This window comes from Rutilus rutilus, assembly GCF_951802725.1.
Source record: "Rutilus rutilus genome assembly, chromosome: 20".
NCBI classification, from domain to species: Eukaryota; Metazoa; Chordata; class Actinopteri; order Cypriniformes; family Leuciscidae; genus Rutilus; species Rutilus rutilus.
In genome coordinates this window covers 24,030,471-24,044,671 of record NC_140225.1, presented here as the reverse complement: position 1 = coordinate 24,044,671, position 14,201 = coordinate 24,030,471, and the positions used below count along the sequence as shown (strand labels likewise).

The 14,201-nt window shown below is 36.0% G+C and overlaps 1 protein-coding gene across 1 annotated transcript in view; it reads left to right on the top strand.

Moving 5' to 3' along the window:
- pcdh15a (protocadherin-related 15a) overlaps nt 1–14,201 on the top strand; it is a 254,858-nt gene that overhangs the window by 38,687 nt on the left and 201,970 nt on the right. The window contains 2 exon segments of the mRNA XM_084392191.1: nt 11,232–11,246; nt 11,472–11,537. Of these exon segments, the coding sequence (XP_084248317.1) occupies nt 11,232–11,246; nt 11,472–11,537 (81 nt within the window).

Here is a 14,201-nt window from a genome sequence, read left to right as displayed (position 1 = left end):
AGCAGAGCAATGCAAATAGCCAGTATACACTTCATTTCTTGGTTTGAGTCACATACTTTAGGTACTTATTATGACAGACACACATTAGGAATAATGTGCTAAAATATGTTATGTAAATCCAGAAGCAAATTCAACCTTAGTGAATCTCACAAAACATGTCTGGATCATAACGTCTGAAAAGTATTTTGAAAAGTGTGTTTTGTGTTATTTTTCCATTTCCATTTTTTTTTTAAGTATAGACCTTACTAAATGTATTTCTTACTTTCTATTAGTCTACTTTTTTTCTGTATTTATAAAGGAAAAACTGTGGTAAACTGCCTTTTCCATTGCCATGTTTCTTTTTCTTTTTCTTTTTTTTTTTGAGCAGTGTCTGCATGCTTTGTTTTTATGGTTCTAAATTCTTAGCTGTAGATTTCTCCTGCTTTTCTAATCGTTCAGAGAAACATTTGAGGGCATGCTGGGAATCAGCATGATTTTCTGCTCATTGAATGGATGGGAGGCTGGTATCTTCTGCTCTGCTGTTATTAAGCCCTGTTCTTTGTGTGTAAATGAAGATTGAGAGATACATCTGCTCTTTGACTCACTCTCTCTCACCGATGTTTTTCAGGTGTCTAACCACCTCACGAGCCTATAGTTCTTGACATTGACTTTTGTGCGTATATATATATATGTATATATTGTCGTAGAAATTTTAAACTGTATATTAAACTAACTGTGTTTTTGGATGTTGTATTTTTGCCATACCCCTTTGACTGTGTGCGTGTGTATGTATTAATGACATAGTTTGGGAAATGAAACTAGACAGTCTGTTAGAATCTTGTGATTAACAAATGAAGTCATCATTAAAACAGAGTTTGCTTGTGCCAGTGACTGAGGAAAAAGGTTGGGGCTTTTGAACCAACTGAACCAATCATATTGAAGGTGACATGTTAGTCTTTTTGTTTTCTCGATTCTATAAAAACTGTTGTATCTGTGTTTTACGGTGGGAGTCTCAATGGAATTTGTCTGAGATCCTCCGGCCTTGATTCTTCTTGGGAGAGTTTCTCTGAGAACTGCTCGAAGACTCTCCCGGCCGTTATTAAAGCATTTAGATGACATTTGCTGATGTCTGTCTGTTAATTTCTGCTGCGCAGTAGGTCAGTTTAGGGAAGCAAGTTAGTTAGAAACTCGGCCAGTTGTCGACGGAAGACACAAAGAGCTGGAGTATAAAGGTTATTAAGTGTCGATTGTAGGAGCTCTGTGTCGATTGTAGACGCAACAGTTTTATTTATTAAAGGTGCCCTAGAATTTGAAACTGAATTTATCTTGGCATAGTTAAATAACAAGAGTTCAGTACATGGACATGACATACAGTGAGTCTCAAACTCAAGGCTTCAAGGCCAGGCGGAACTGCGCAGCCGAATCATCGTCCAAATAATTTTTCTTCGAGAGACATCATGGCTTGTAAACGAGCGAAGCATGGCAGTTGCTCAGTGTTTGGATGTACAAATGAACACAAATGTATTTTTTTAGTTCCTTCTTCCGAGCCTCTGAAGAACCAGTGGGTTATGTGAATTTCTGATGTGTAATTGTTCAAGTTCAGACAGATAATCTGTCTCTCAAAGTCGTTCAATACTGTTTATGCATCAGTAAATCAATCCAGTGACTAAACGATCAACTTCACGTCGTTTCTCTTAGTAGGATGAATATAATCTTACTTAAACTGTGATTAATATACAGATAGCGATCAAAGAACAATCCCTTTCCAGTCGCCCAAGCTGTCAATCACACAGCGCGAGTTTATCTGGACACTTGCCAAAACTCGTTATGAAATCAATGACGCTGTTACACTGCACAACGAAGCTCTTACATCATGTTTGCATTGGTGAAATCATTAGTGAGAGTGCAGAAACTGCGTTGCAATGATAAGATCTTCATTCACGTGATCAACAGGCTTACACTGTAGTCTCACAGCAGCCAATCACAGCAGTGGGCGTTTACACTGAAGTCTCACAGCAACCAATCACAGCAGTGGGCGTTTACACTGAAGTCTCACAGCAGCCAATCACAACAGTGGGCGTTTACACTGAAGTCTCACAGCAGACACGCCCCTTCAAACAGAGTGTTCAAATCAGAGGCTAAAATCAGGCTAAGAAAAATGCCTTTTATTTCTAAATTATAACAAATTTTGATCTAAAAAACATACTAACATTATAAGGGCACCCCAGGAAACATTCTAAAATAATAAAATAACCCATGCAATGGCACCTTTAAGTGTCGATTTGTAGACACTAGATATCCGGGTTTTAGGAAAAAATCCACTACTATATATATATATATATATATATATATATATATATATATATATATGTTTAAAAATAACTAATTAATCACACATTTTATCTGTAATCAATCACGATTGTGTGTAAATGAAGTTTGAGAGATACATCTGCTCTCACAAGCCTATAGTTCTTGACATGTATGTGTGTGTATATATATATATATATATATATATATATATATATATATATATATATATATATCTATATATCTATATATATATATATATATATATATATATATATATATATTGATTGATGGTTTCATGGTCTTGGCATCCGTTAATTCATAAACCATGTTTGTTTTTTTGTTTTGTTTTTTGCCATTGCAAGTAAACCTTTATTTAATCATATATATATATATATATATATATATATATATATATATATATATATATGTATATGTATGTGTGTGTGTGTGTGTGTGTGTATATATATATAATTGTTTAAAAATAACTAATTAATCACACATTTTATCTTTAATCAATCACGATTAGTTGCACCTAACATTAAATTATATATTTGCATGAAAGAGAACTCAATGCGTCCGGCACGCTGTATGAAGTGGTATTGTGTGCGCATGAGTCTTGTGTGTCAGTGTCACACAGACAGGAGTACAGTACAGTACAGCACCTTTGATCTCTTTTGTTTTTTGTGTCTTATCGCACTTTAATGGTTTAAAAGCATTTGCACGGATGAAAGCGTGATCTTATAATGTAATACTAGCTTAAGGTTAAGCATCCTTATAATATATACGGTATATATATGTGTGTGTGTGTGTGTGTGTATATATGTAGTGGGATAGAACATTATATAATAATATTACATATACAGTATAAGGTTTGAGGTTCTTCAATGACAAGAACTGTAGGCACATGAAAGGTGAAACATTTTAAAAGGAATGAAATGATAATTTTTTTTTTTTTTTTTTTTTGCATTACACAGTAAACACAGCTATGTATTAAAGCTATGAGATCATGTGAAGTTATTGTTCCTGTAGTAAGTCATGGGGACACAAATTAGAATGATCCTGAGAATGACCCACCTTTGCCTCTCTCACATGCTGTTCATGCCTTTGTCACATAATTTCATAGACTTTTCAAGATGCGTTTGAATCATGTGACTGTGATCCAGAGCAGTGAGAGTGTGTTCTGTTGTCTTCATGATTGATCATGCTCTTTCTAGTCGTGTTAACTCCAGACCTCAACCTATAGCTTTAGCTTTTAGCTTTTCAGGATTTGTTCTGGCCTCTCAGATAAGAGGATCAAGCCATAAGCTGTTTTGCTGTGTGTGTGTGTGTGTGTGCTGTTTACCCACTCAGCAGTTTGTTCAAATTCTGCAAACAAAATCATATGACATCAGTTAATATAATAAAAAGTGCACACTGTGGAAATTGAATGCTGCAAGGTGTGTTTTTGTTTTTTGGTATGTAGATGTAAAAAAAACTTTTTTTATTGCAAATCATCATTTAGGAAATTAGTACCCTTCTCTGCTTTCATTATCCTTTCTGTTACATGTGAGTATATGTATTGTAAACCAGACTTTTACAAGTCTCAATTTAAAAAAGGAACATTTATTGAACTTAAAAAAACTGTATTTGACAAATATTAAAAACATGTGAGGTAGTCAAGTCAAGTCAAGTCAAGTCAAGTATATTTGTATAGCGCTTTTCACAATACAGATTGTATCAAAGCAGCTTCACAGTATTAAATTAAAATAATACAACAAGGTTTGTTTCTAGTGGAATTTATTGATAAAATCAAATTAGATATCCCCAGAATATCCCCAATATCCCCAGGTAGAACAAGTAAAAAAAAAAAGTTCAGTGCTGAAAATACTGAAAATAAATATTTAAGCATAAATAAAATAATTACACTATTGCACACAGTAGCAACAAGCAAGCAGCATAATAAAGTGCAAACTGTACTATACTTCATTTTAAAAGTAACCAACTATTTACAACCTAGTCATTTAATGCTTAGGCCTAAATTTTAGTGCACTTACCTTAATCTCTTACAGCAAATGGCTTTCCTAAGAAAATGGCTTTTCCTCCATTTTAAACAAAACAAAAACGATTTTAAACCAAATAGATTCTCAGTTTATTATGAATTAGGGACTGTTCACATATCGTCTAAAAACGCGTGGAAAGCATGGCCGCGCCACTTTCTCCTTTCATACAATACATAATATATATATATATATATATATTGATGGTTTCATGGTCTTGGCATCCGTTAATTCATAAACCATGTTTTTTTTGTTTTTTTTTTGCCATTGCAAGTAAACCTTTATTTAATCTGGGTCATATTTTCTTTGGGTCAAAGTCATGGTCATGCAACTTCTCCATGCAGGGAATTACATAAAAGTTTAATTGTATTATTTGCCTTTAACATTGTTTTTTCCTGATCCCATCAAAACAGACATGTGACCCATTTTTGGGTCATGACCCACTCATTAAAACCCACAGTGGAAGTCTAAACTGTCATCAGTGCGGTTTTTGTATGTGAAAGTAAGACAGATTAAGTGTTGGTGCTCACTGTCTGTCTCGCGACTCACAGTGGGGTCTGTCACAGAGCCATGTGATGTTTCCTGACCTCTCCTTTAATTAAAAGTCTCTCTTTGCTTTTGACATCACAAAAGTCATCTTTAATAAACTCTGTCCTGACTCTCTAAAAGGCATGGCAGCACAGAATAGTCTCCTTTAAAAGGGTAACTAGAAGCATTCTGGGTGTAGAAAGCTACTATAGTAAACAGAGCTTACAGAAGATTAGCTGCTGTTTGATGCTGGGTGGAAGTGCGTCTGTGCCCTAGTTGCTCTGTTGAGTTTGTGTCTATCAAAGAAGCAACGGAGCCTCTTTTCTCCTCAGCAGATGAAGACGTGTTCTAATTGAGGCAGAAGTGGGCTAGATCTTTCGGAGTAAACTCAGAAAAGGAGGGAAAAAGTCCTGCAGAGTCCTCCTATGTGATTTTTTTTTTTTTTTTTTTTAACAGATCAAAATTAGAGTTTAAGCAGGATGAGGTCTTATTAAAGTTATTTAATGTGATGTGGAGTATAGTTATTTGTTGCAAATTAGCTCAAGGGAAATATGAGGCTTTTACAAGGTTTTTAATTGATGATATTTACTTCTGTTAAAGCCGTCAGCCTTCATTATTTCGACTTATTTGCTCACACTTTTGATAAGGGTCAAATTCTCACTATTAACTAACTATTAACTACGAAGTTTGCCTCAATAAACTCCAAATTACTGCTTATTAATAGTTAGTACGGTAGTTGTTAAGTTTAGGTATTGGTTGGGATGTAGAATATGGCCATGCAGAATAAGGCATTAACATGTGCTTTATAAGTAGGCCTACTAATAATAACCAGGCAATATCCTAATAATATGCATGCTAATAAGCAAATAGTTAATAGTGAGAATTGGACCCTAAACTAAAGTGTTACCACTTATTTTTTATAGTAATCATGTTTAACAGCTAAATTTGTGGTGAAAAACTACACAACCCATGATGCTGTGCAGAAAATAACACCAATCAGAGATTCGAAACATGCCAAAAGATCTTGTTAGCTCCACCCACTCCCATGAAGCACCAAAATACTTAAATGTCTGAATGTAGTATGTAGTATATGCATATTTTGCAGTAAATTTAAAACATATTGTTCTTATATATTATTAACTTTTAAAAATTTCTCCATCATTTTTAATTTGGTTATGCTGTTCGCAATGGGATTGTTGTTCTTTCTATTACTAAAGCTGTTAAGTATACTGTCATATAACACTTTAACAAAGACTTTTTTGAAATCCCTATTTTCAGAGAAAATATAGTTTGGTTTTTTTGTTTGGTTTTTAAGAACTGTTCACTGAAAGGTTCTTAAAAACTCTCTGCTTGCCTTAGCTCGATTCCAAACGGTAAGCTTGTAACAATGTTTTTAATTCCAGTGGTACTGGTGGATTTCCGTAGGAAATTCGAGCATGTCTTTGCGTCATTAAGTCACATCCGTGCACATAAAGAAGGAGTCTCGGCTAGTAGGCTATGTTGCGTGTGAGGATGTTGGAGGTGGAGATTTTTTAGCCTTTTCACACAGCACTTGATATAATTAAACTTATCAATTTGATGGCGGATCCAAAAAAGTTCAAATGACAATCACCAGTGACAACTGGAGATTCACTCGTTGTAAAATGCAAAAGACTTCCGGCTACAGAAAAAGAGAAAGAGACTGCAACTGGGCCCATGCGAAAACAAGGATAATATAATTTAGGGCATTAAATGTAGTCATGCAATGCTGATGTTGTTAACATTAACATTTTGAGAACAAAGTATACTTTGCACGGTTTGACGTGGCACAACCCACATAAAGTTGATAATTCTGCGAATAACTGCAGTTGCAGATTTCAGACAGAGATGGCGACAAAGAGGAAAAAATACGGACTGCAGCTTTAAAGGTGCAGTGTGTAATTTTTAGCGGCATCTAGTGGTGAGGTTTGCGAATTGCAAACAGCCAGTCACTCACGGTCTATCCCTCAAATTGCAAACTCGAAGGAGAAGCTACGGTGGCCGACGTAGGATCGGAAGATGTCTGAGTCAGCAGAGAGTAGCAAGTCAAGCAATGAGGTTTCTTTATATTATATTTTATATTAAATTATATTGACTTAATTATTCAGTAAAACCACATGTTATTGCGATTGTTATTTTTACTTGTTCATCATTGTGTTAGTCTTTTATTCACTGACTTTACTAGGGATGGGAATTGATAAGATTTTATCAATATCAATGCCACTGACGATTCTGCTTATCGATCCGATTCTTTAACGATTCTCTTATCGATTATTGCTAGCACTGTGTGGAAAAATGTAGTCATATGCTTTTCAAAAAAACAAGTGGTTTTATTTATTTTAAAGCTTGAGTAAGCAAACTGTACTTTGTATGTAATTTATGTAATAAATAGAACCTTATTGTAAAGTGTTACTGATTAGTTATACACCGATTCAGACGTCTCCTGAGTTCACTGTTGGAAAGATCAGTTGTTTTAACCATTCATTATAATTAATCGGTTCAAAGGAGTCATTAGTTCGCGAATTGGACGTGTCATGTGCGTTGTGTGATTATCCCAGCAGTTAGGACATGGACATCCAAGATTTGTGTCAACACAGAAAGCATTTCATCACTGGATCGTTTTTTTTTCGTTTAATTAAAGTGTTGTTTTATGTCAGCTGAATGTGCGGAACGCTTTTCAGAGAAGATAAGGCAACTTATTTAGCACAATTCACACCCAGCGTTAATTCAGAAAAAAAAAAAATCTCCGAATGCTCCACATGAAACTTTGGTCTTCCGACCTTTTACCACCGTGTCGATTTATTTTGATTAATATGTGCGAGGGAGAGAGAGCAAGACAGCGCTTAGTTTGGAGACGGTGAAGTCTTGTTTACACTTTGGCCTGGCTCCGAAGAGAGAGAGAGCGCGCGCGCGACAGGGTCTCTCTCTCTCTGCTCGTTCTTTCAGTTAAACATGCGCCCTGTCACAAGCGCAGCAGTTCATCTACATTACTCACCGATCAAATTAGACTTTGGCGGGACAAAAATTCGCTTTGGCGGGCGCTAAAACAAGTTCAATGCAGGAAAAACCCTGTTATTGCAAACGGCATAATTTGTCTCTTTATACACCACTGAAAACATAGTTATGGATCTTATATTGCATTTCTGTCAATAGATCCTCAGAAATATTACACATTGCACCTTTAAGGAAGGTTATTAAGGAAGTTTATCATGCCCATTTCCAGCCTCTCAGTGACCTTTAGATATAAATAGACTGTTTTTTTTGTGTGTTTTTTTCTATGGCTTTAAGACTCATATAAATGCCCTATTTGCATGTGAAATGATTAACAGAGCTTACACATGGTTTTTCCCCAATTGTTATAGTTTCAATAGATGGTCTTGTGGATAGATCTTTTAATCTATCTATCCACTCATCCATCCATCCATCCATCCATCCATAATATGTGTTTATTTGATCTAATTTTATGTTCAAAAGAACAAAGGGTAATTTGGCTTTTCATGATATGATCTCTTTAAAGGGATAGTTCACCCAAAAATGAAAATTAGCCCATGATTTACTCACCCTCAAGCCATGGTGTATATGACTTTCTTCTTTTAGATGAATACAGATATATATATAAAAAAAAAATGTCCTGGCTCTTCCAAGCTTTATAATGGCAGTGAATAGGGGACATGATTTTGAAGCCCAAAAAAGTGCATCCATCCATCCATCATAACAGTACTCCACACGGCTCCGGGGGGTTAATAAAGGCCTTCTGAAGTGAAGCGATGCATTTGTGTAAGAAAAATATCTATATTTAAAACTGCAAAAACTAAAATAACTAGCTTCCGACAGACGGCTGTACGCATCGATTTATGGCGAAAGAGTAACCCCATACCTGACGCATAACGTATTGACGAATGGGGAAGAGCAGAGGATAGAGGAAAACAAAACACCGGTCATAAATTAGAAGTCTAAAACGAAATTTCTTAAAAAAGAAATGTCGAAGGATTTCGATATAAAAGAACTTTGCTTGAGAGCTTGAGTTTGTTGCCCAGCCCTATTTGTTTAAACCACGAGAGGCGTCAAAGCTTACGCTACTCCTACATCCTACGCCATATGCCGTAAATGCCTATAAAGTTTTAAATATGGATATTTTTCTTACAAAAACCCATCGCTTTGCTTCAGAAGGCCTTTATTAAACCCCTGGAGTCGTATGGATTACTTTTATGACTGATGGATGCACTTTTTTGGACTTTTGGATCTGGATCGCTATTCACTACCATAAAGCTTGGTAAGAGCTAGGATGTATTTTTTTTAATATAACTCCGTTTGTGTTTGTCTGAAATAAGATAGTCACATACACCTAGGATGGCTTGAGGGTGAGTAAATCATGGGATCATTTTTTATTTTTTATTTGGTGAACTATCCCTTTAATTTTGAGTGCACTGCAGCATATCATTCCAACTGAGTGCAAACATTTCAATTTATACATTTCCTAGAAGCAATTTTCTAAAGCAACTTACAGTGCATTCAGGGTATATATTTTGTCAGTATGTATGTTCCCCCAAGCAGGCAGTGCAGTGAAGCCTCATGAGCCATTTGGTTTACTGAAATGGACCAGCAGGATACAGAATTTCACTGTGTCTGCCCAAATGGCTGTAACAGAATCTACATCTTCTGCAACTTGTCTGGTTTTCCAGTAATGCTGACAACATTTACCTTTATTTGGGTAACAGATAATGAGGTTGTAACCTGATCGGTTTTATCATGATAGATTACCACATGGTTACATTCTGAACTCAAAATTATTTACTATAATTTTAGGTCACTGAATTGAATCAGTATTCTGAGTTAAAATCGCGTCATTCTGACTGACAAAAACAGCTTTTGAATCGAATTTAAAGCCAGTGAATTGAATCAATTCCCTGCTGACTCACTCACTCACTCACTCACTCATGAATGCCTTTTATTATCATTATACACACGTACAACTAAATTAAAATGTATTCACACCCTTAGTTGATCAGGATAAAAGCCTGAGGTGATCAATAATTAATGGGAAGAAAATCTCCTGCTTCTCACCTGCCAACTGGTGCTTAGTTGCGTAAGAAGAGTTAGGCGACATACGGTAAAGGGGGAATAGTATCTGCTGTGTGTGTATCCTCTGGCATCTCTTGCCCTCATGACTCAGAGTGTAAGGTGATTCGTCTCAGACACTTAAAGCTAATTGATGTGTGGATGACATCGTTGATGTATGTGTGTGAGACTGCTGTATCATGGTCAGTAAAAAAATGGCTGCTACTGTACCGAGGCTCAAAATGGCTCTTTTTCAATTCTTGAGTCTGACATCCACATAGAATGCAGGAGGAGAAATTTACTGAATTACAATTCAAAGAAACTGAATGTAGTCACAGAGAGATTTCAGTTGTTCAGCAGGTTTTTTGACAAAGTAATTTGATATTTAGAATATGCATTAAGTTTGCATTGTACTTTCAGTTCAGTACTGTGAAATAATTTAAATGCTATCATGAAAACTTAGCTATTTTAATTTTGTCATAAAGCACAGCTAAATGTTGGCCACGCTGCACATGAGAAATATCCACAAATGTTGACCAGATTTTTTGACCAGGTAGCCATTTTAAGAATATCCTCCTTGGTTGCAGAACCATTTTTTCTAAAATCCACAACATAATATTTTATAACAAGCTAATACTTGTCACATAGTGATTTATTGAATTATAGGCTGAGAACAATGAGTGCAAGATTGGTATGAACACTTGGCCAAAAATGGCGTCCACACAATTCTGTATGTTTTATTGAATCATGACAAATGATACAGTTTGGACGTGGAACGCGTGCATTAGTTTTACACTCCAGGCACAACTTCACAACATGCATACAAAATATATTAATAAATATATAATTTAAAGTTTGAATAAAAAATTTCATCCAAATTTCCTAAGTCGGACAACCCTTTTGGCCACTACTGTGTATGTATGTATATATATATATATATATATATATATCATACCTCATGTTATAACCAATATGATATATCTATGATCGCAAATATATATATTCATGCTAAAAATGAAATACATTTACATTGTCTTTTAGCAGAGGCTTTTATAGAATGTGACTTTAAAACTAGGAACTGCATTACTAAAATCTTTGAATTTCATTTCATTTTAATTCTCAAATTTAGGAATTGGGTTTGTATTTAGAAGGTATTCCCAGTTCAGTTATGAATTGCACACAGCCCTGTACTGTACATTAGTCTCTGTTTTCCTTTCTCTTGCTGTCTTTCTTCTCATATGTATCTTTCCTTTTCTTCTCTTCTTTTCTCTTCTCACTGCTGCTGACACTAACGCCCCTCAGACTGGCACTATGAGGGTAAGACTCCTTTCTTTCCTCTATCACATCATGAAGCCAATTTGACAGGCTTCTCTCTTTTCTTTCTTTGACATTCACCCAGTAAAATCATTTAACACTAGTGTTGGCTGTTCATAAACTAGATGTAACCTCATGTGAGTGAGATTTGAGAGTGATGTGTTGTGATAAAGGTATAATGGCAGATTTGAGGCTGACTCTCTTTCTGTCTCTTTCTGTTTCTGGCAGAGTGTAAGTTGTCACGGTCGGGTCCACCTGCCACTATTGTCACCATTGATGAGGAAAGTCCAAATGGTAAGTATCTGTGCTTACTTATCTCCTCATGATGAATCTGAAGCATGCTGCTTTCTGTGATCTGGTCTGCTGTTGATCAAATTTTGACATGCGTTTGATTATGAAGTTAATTTGATTTTCTGTGGTGTGATTCAGGATTTCCCAGCTGGGGGTTCATAAAGCCCTAGAGGTTCATGGAGATTGTGATATAAATGTCAAAATATTCTTTACATTACTCCTTGTTGGCAGAGGCTATTTACATTAACTTCAGCTTGGAGTTTATTTTAGATAAATATTAAGGAAATATTTGAAATGTGGGCATGAGGTGCATAACGGGTATTTAATAGTGGTAATAAAGTGTTTAACGGGTAGGGTCAAGAGTAGGTGTATGGGAGGGCTTTAGGGATGGGGACAAGTATAAATAAGGCAGCATCCATTTATGACTGTTTTTTTGTGTGTTTTTTTTTTTCATAATATATTACAATACACTAAGGTGAAAATAGTATCAGAAACAAGGCTGCATTTATTTGACCAAAAATACAGTAAAAACTGTAATATTGTGAAATATGTTTTACAAAATAATGATTTAATAATACATTTTAATTTTAACAAATTAAAACGACTGTTTTCTATATTTTAAAATATAGGCTAATTTATTCCAGTGATGGCAAAGCTGAATTTTCAGCATCATTACGCCAGTCTTCGGTGTCACATGATCCTTCAGAAATCATTATAATATGCTAATTTGATGCTCAATAAACATTTATAATTATTATCACAGTTAAAACAGTTGCGCTGCTTAATATTTTTGCGGAAACCATTATACATTTTACTATGTTATTTTGATGAAAAGAAAGTTCAAAAGAACAGCATTTATGTGTAATTTAAAATAGTTGTCTTTACTGTCACTTTTGATCAATTAATGTATCCTCGCTGAATAAATTTTTTGGGTATTTTGGTAGTGTAAAGATTTTAATATGTAAAATTACATTGATCGTACATAGACAAAAAAAATTTTTGGACATGCATAATACCTAGCCTGGCTAACGTCAGACCTCTTCTCATTGAGACGTGGTCTGGGAACCACATGGTCATTTTCTCGTATTTGAGGCGTGGTTTACGAATGCCCAGAGCCGTTTATTGGGCGCTACGAATGTCTATCAAATGCGCCTGTACGTAGCTCATAGCCAATCGTTTCAATTATACCAGATGACGTATGTAGAGCGACAGAAATTCGACGAGGAAGAAGACGAAATAAACTTGCGTTCTAAACTACTTAGAACACTATCTAAGGCTGCATCGAAAGGTAACTTCGCATCTGATGCCATGTTGGATCCATAGATAAACAAACTGCTTCGGTGTGTCGCATAGACGTCGTCATCGTCTTGCTGCTCCCTCCCCGTTCTGTGATTGGTTCCCTTTTTGAGGGGAAAATCTGGTCCATGGTGTCCAGGCTGCCTAGCAGCGTGAATAAAATCGCGCTGCGCGCAAGGCAGCATGGAGAAGCCCAGGCTACATAATACCTCAAATCCTGTGGCATATTGCAGAGAGATGAGCTGTTACTTTTCAAATGGATTTTCATCAGACAAATGGTAAAAAAGAAAAGAAAAAAAAAAGTCCACAGTCCCAAACCCTTCACTAGTGATTATCCTGAGCTGTGATTTCAACTGCAGCAGACAGGTAACATTAAAAGTCAATTTCATGCTTTTAAGAGCTTTAACAAAATAAATAAATAAAAAACATTAAAAATATATATATATATAATTCAAGTGTGTTGTTGCTTGCAAAAAATCAATAGAGAAAGATGCTTTTTGCCCCAGAAAAGTGTAGTTATGATATCTACCAGCAGGGGCTGCCTGTGTCAACCTGCCAAACATTGGGTTCAATTGATAAAAAGATTGGTAACTTCTGGTATAATTGATCTACTGTGACTTAAAAGTGAATTTTTCCAATGTTCAGTCTCAAACTTCCCAGACGTCATGCTGTTGTCTAAAGCTCAATAGGCAGTTACCTGTTGGTTTCTATGCTGAAATGGTGCGTGTTAGTGTGCTCTCGCTGGAGCCACAGATGGTGTTTTTGTGTCGGAGGCACGCTGGGGCCGTTTATCACATACTGTATCTGCGTGCAGGTGATGCTACACCTCGTCATGCGTTTATAAAGGAGCCACTCGCCGCTGTAGCGCTCAACAGAGCATTTGACAACACTGCCTGTTTGCTGATGCGACAGGTGTTGGCTGCTACATCCGAATTTACTCTCTGTTTCCTCCTTCCATCCTTTTCTCTCTTCATTCCCCTTCTCCCTCCCTCCCTCCCCCCTGCCCATTCTGTGGGTCAAAGAGTTTGTTCAGCATTCGTGTGTTGGCTCAGGAAAGTGCATCGAGGCAGAGGCCTGCTGGGAAATGTAGTTGCAGTAAAAGTGAGCAGTTAAATGGATATTTTGCTCTGCCTACTTATGTGTTTAAATAATTAGTCTGTTTTTAGTTTCTCGCTCTAGCGGACTGTGATGAGACAAAACAGCCAAAGGGATCCTCTGGGTCACTTAAGCAAAACAGGAACAAGTGTTATGTTGTGGCAGTGATACAAAAAGCAAAAGAGACAGACAAATTCACCTGCATATTATTCAGGTGATATTAATTCTGTTTTAGTGAATATTTTATTGCAAGCCTCTTCCAGTTTGACAAAAAAA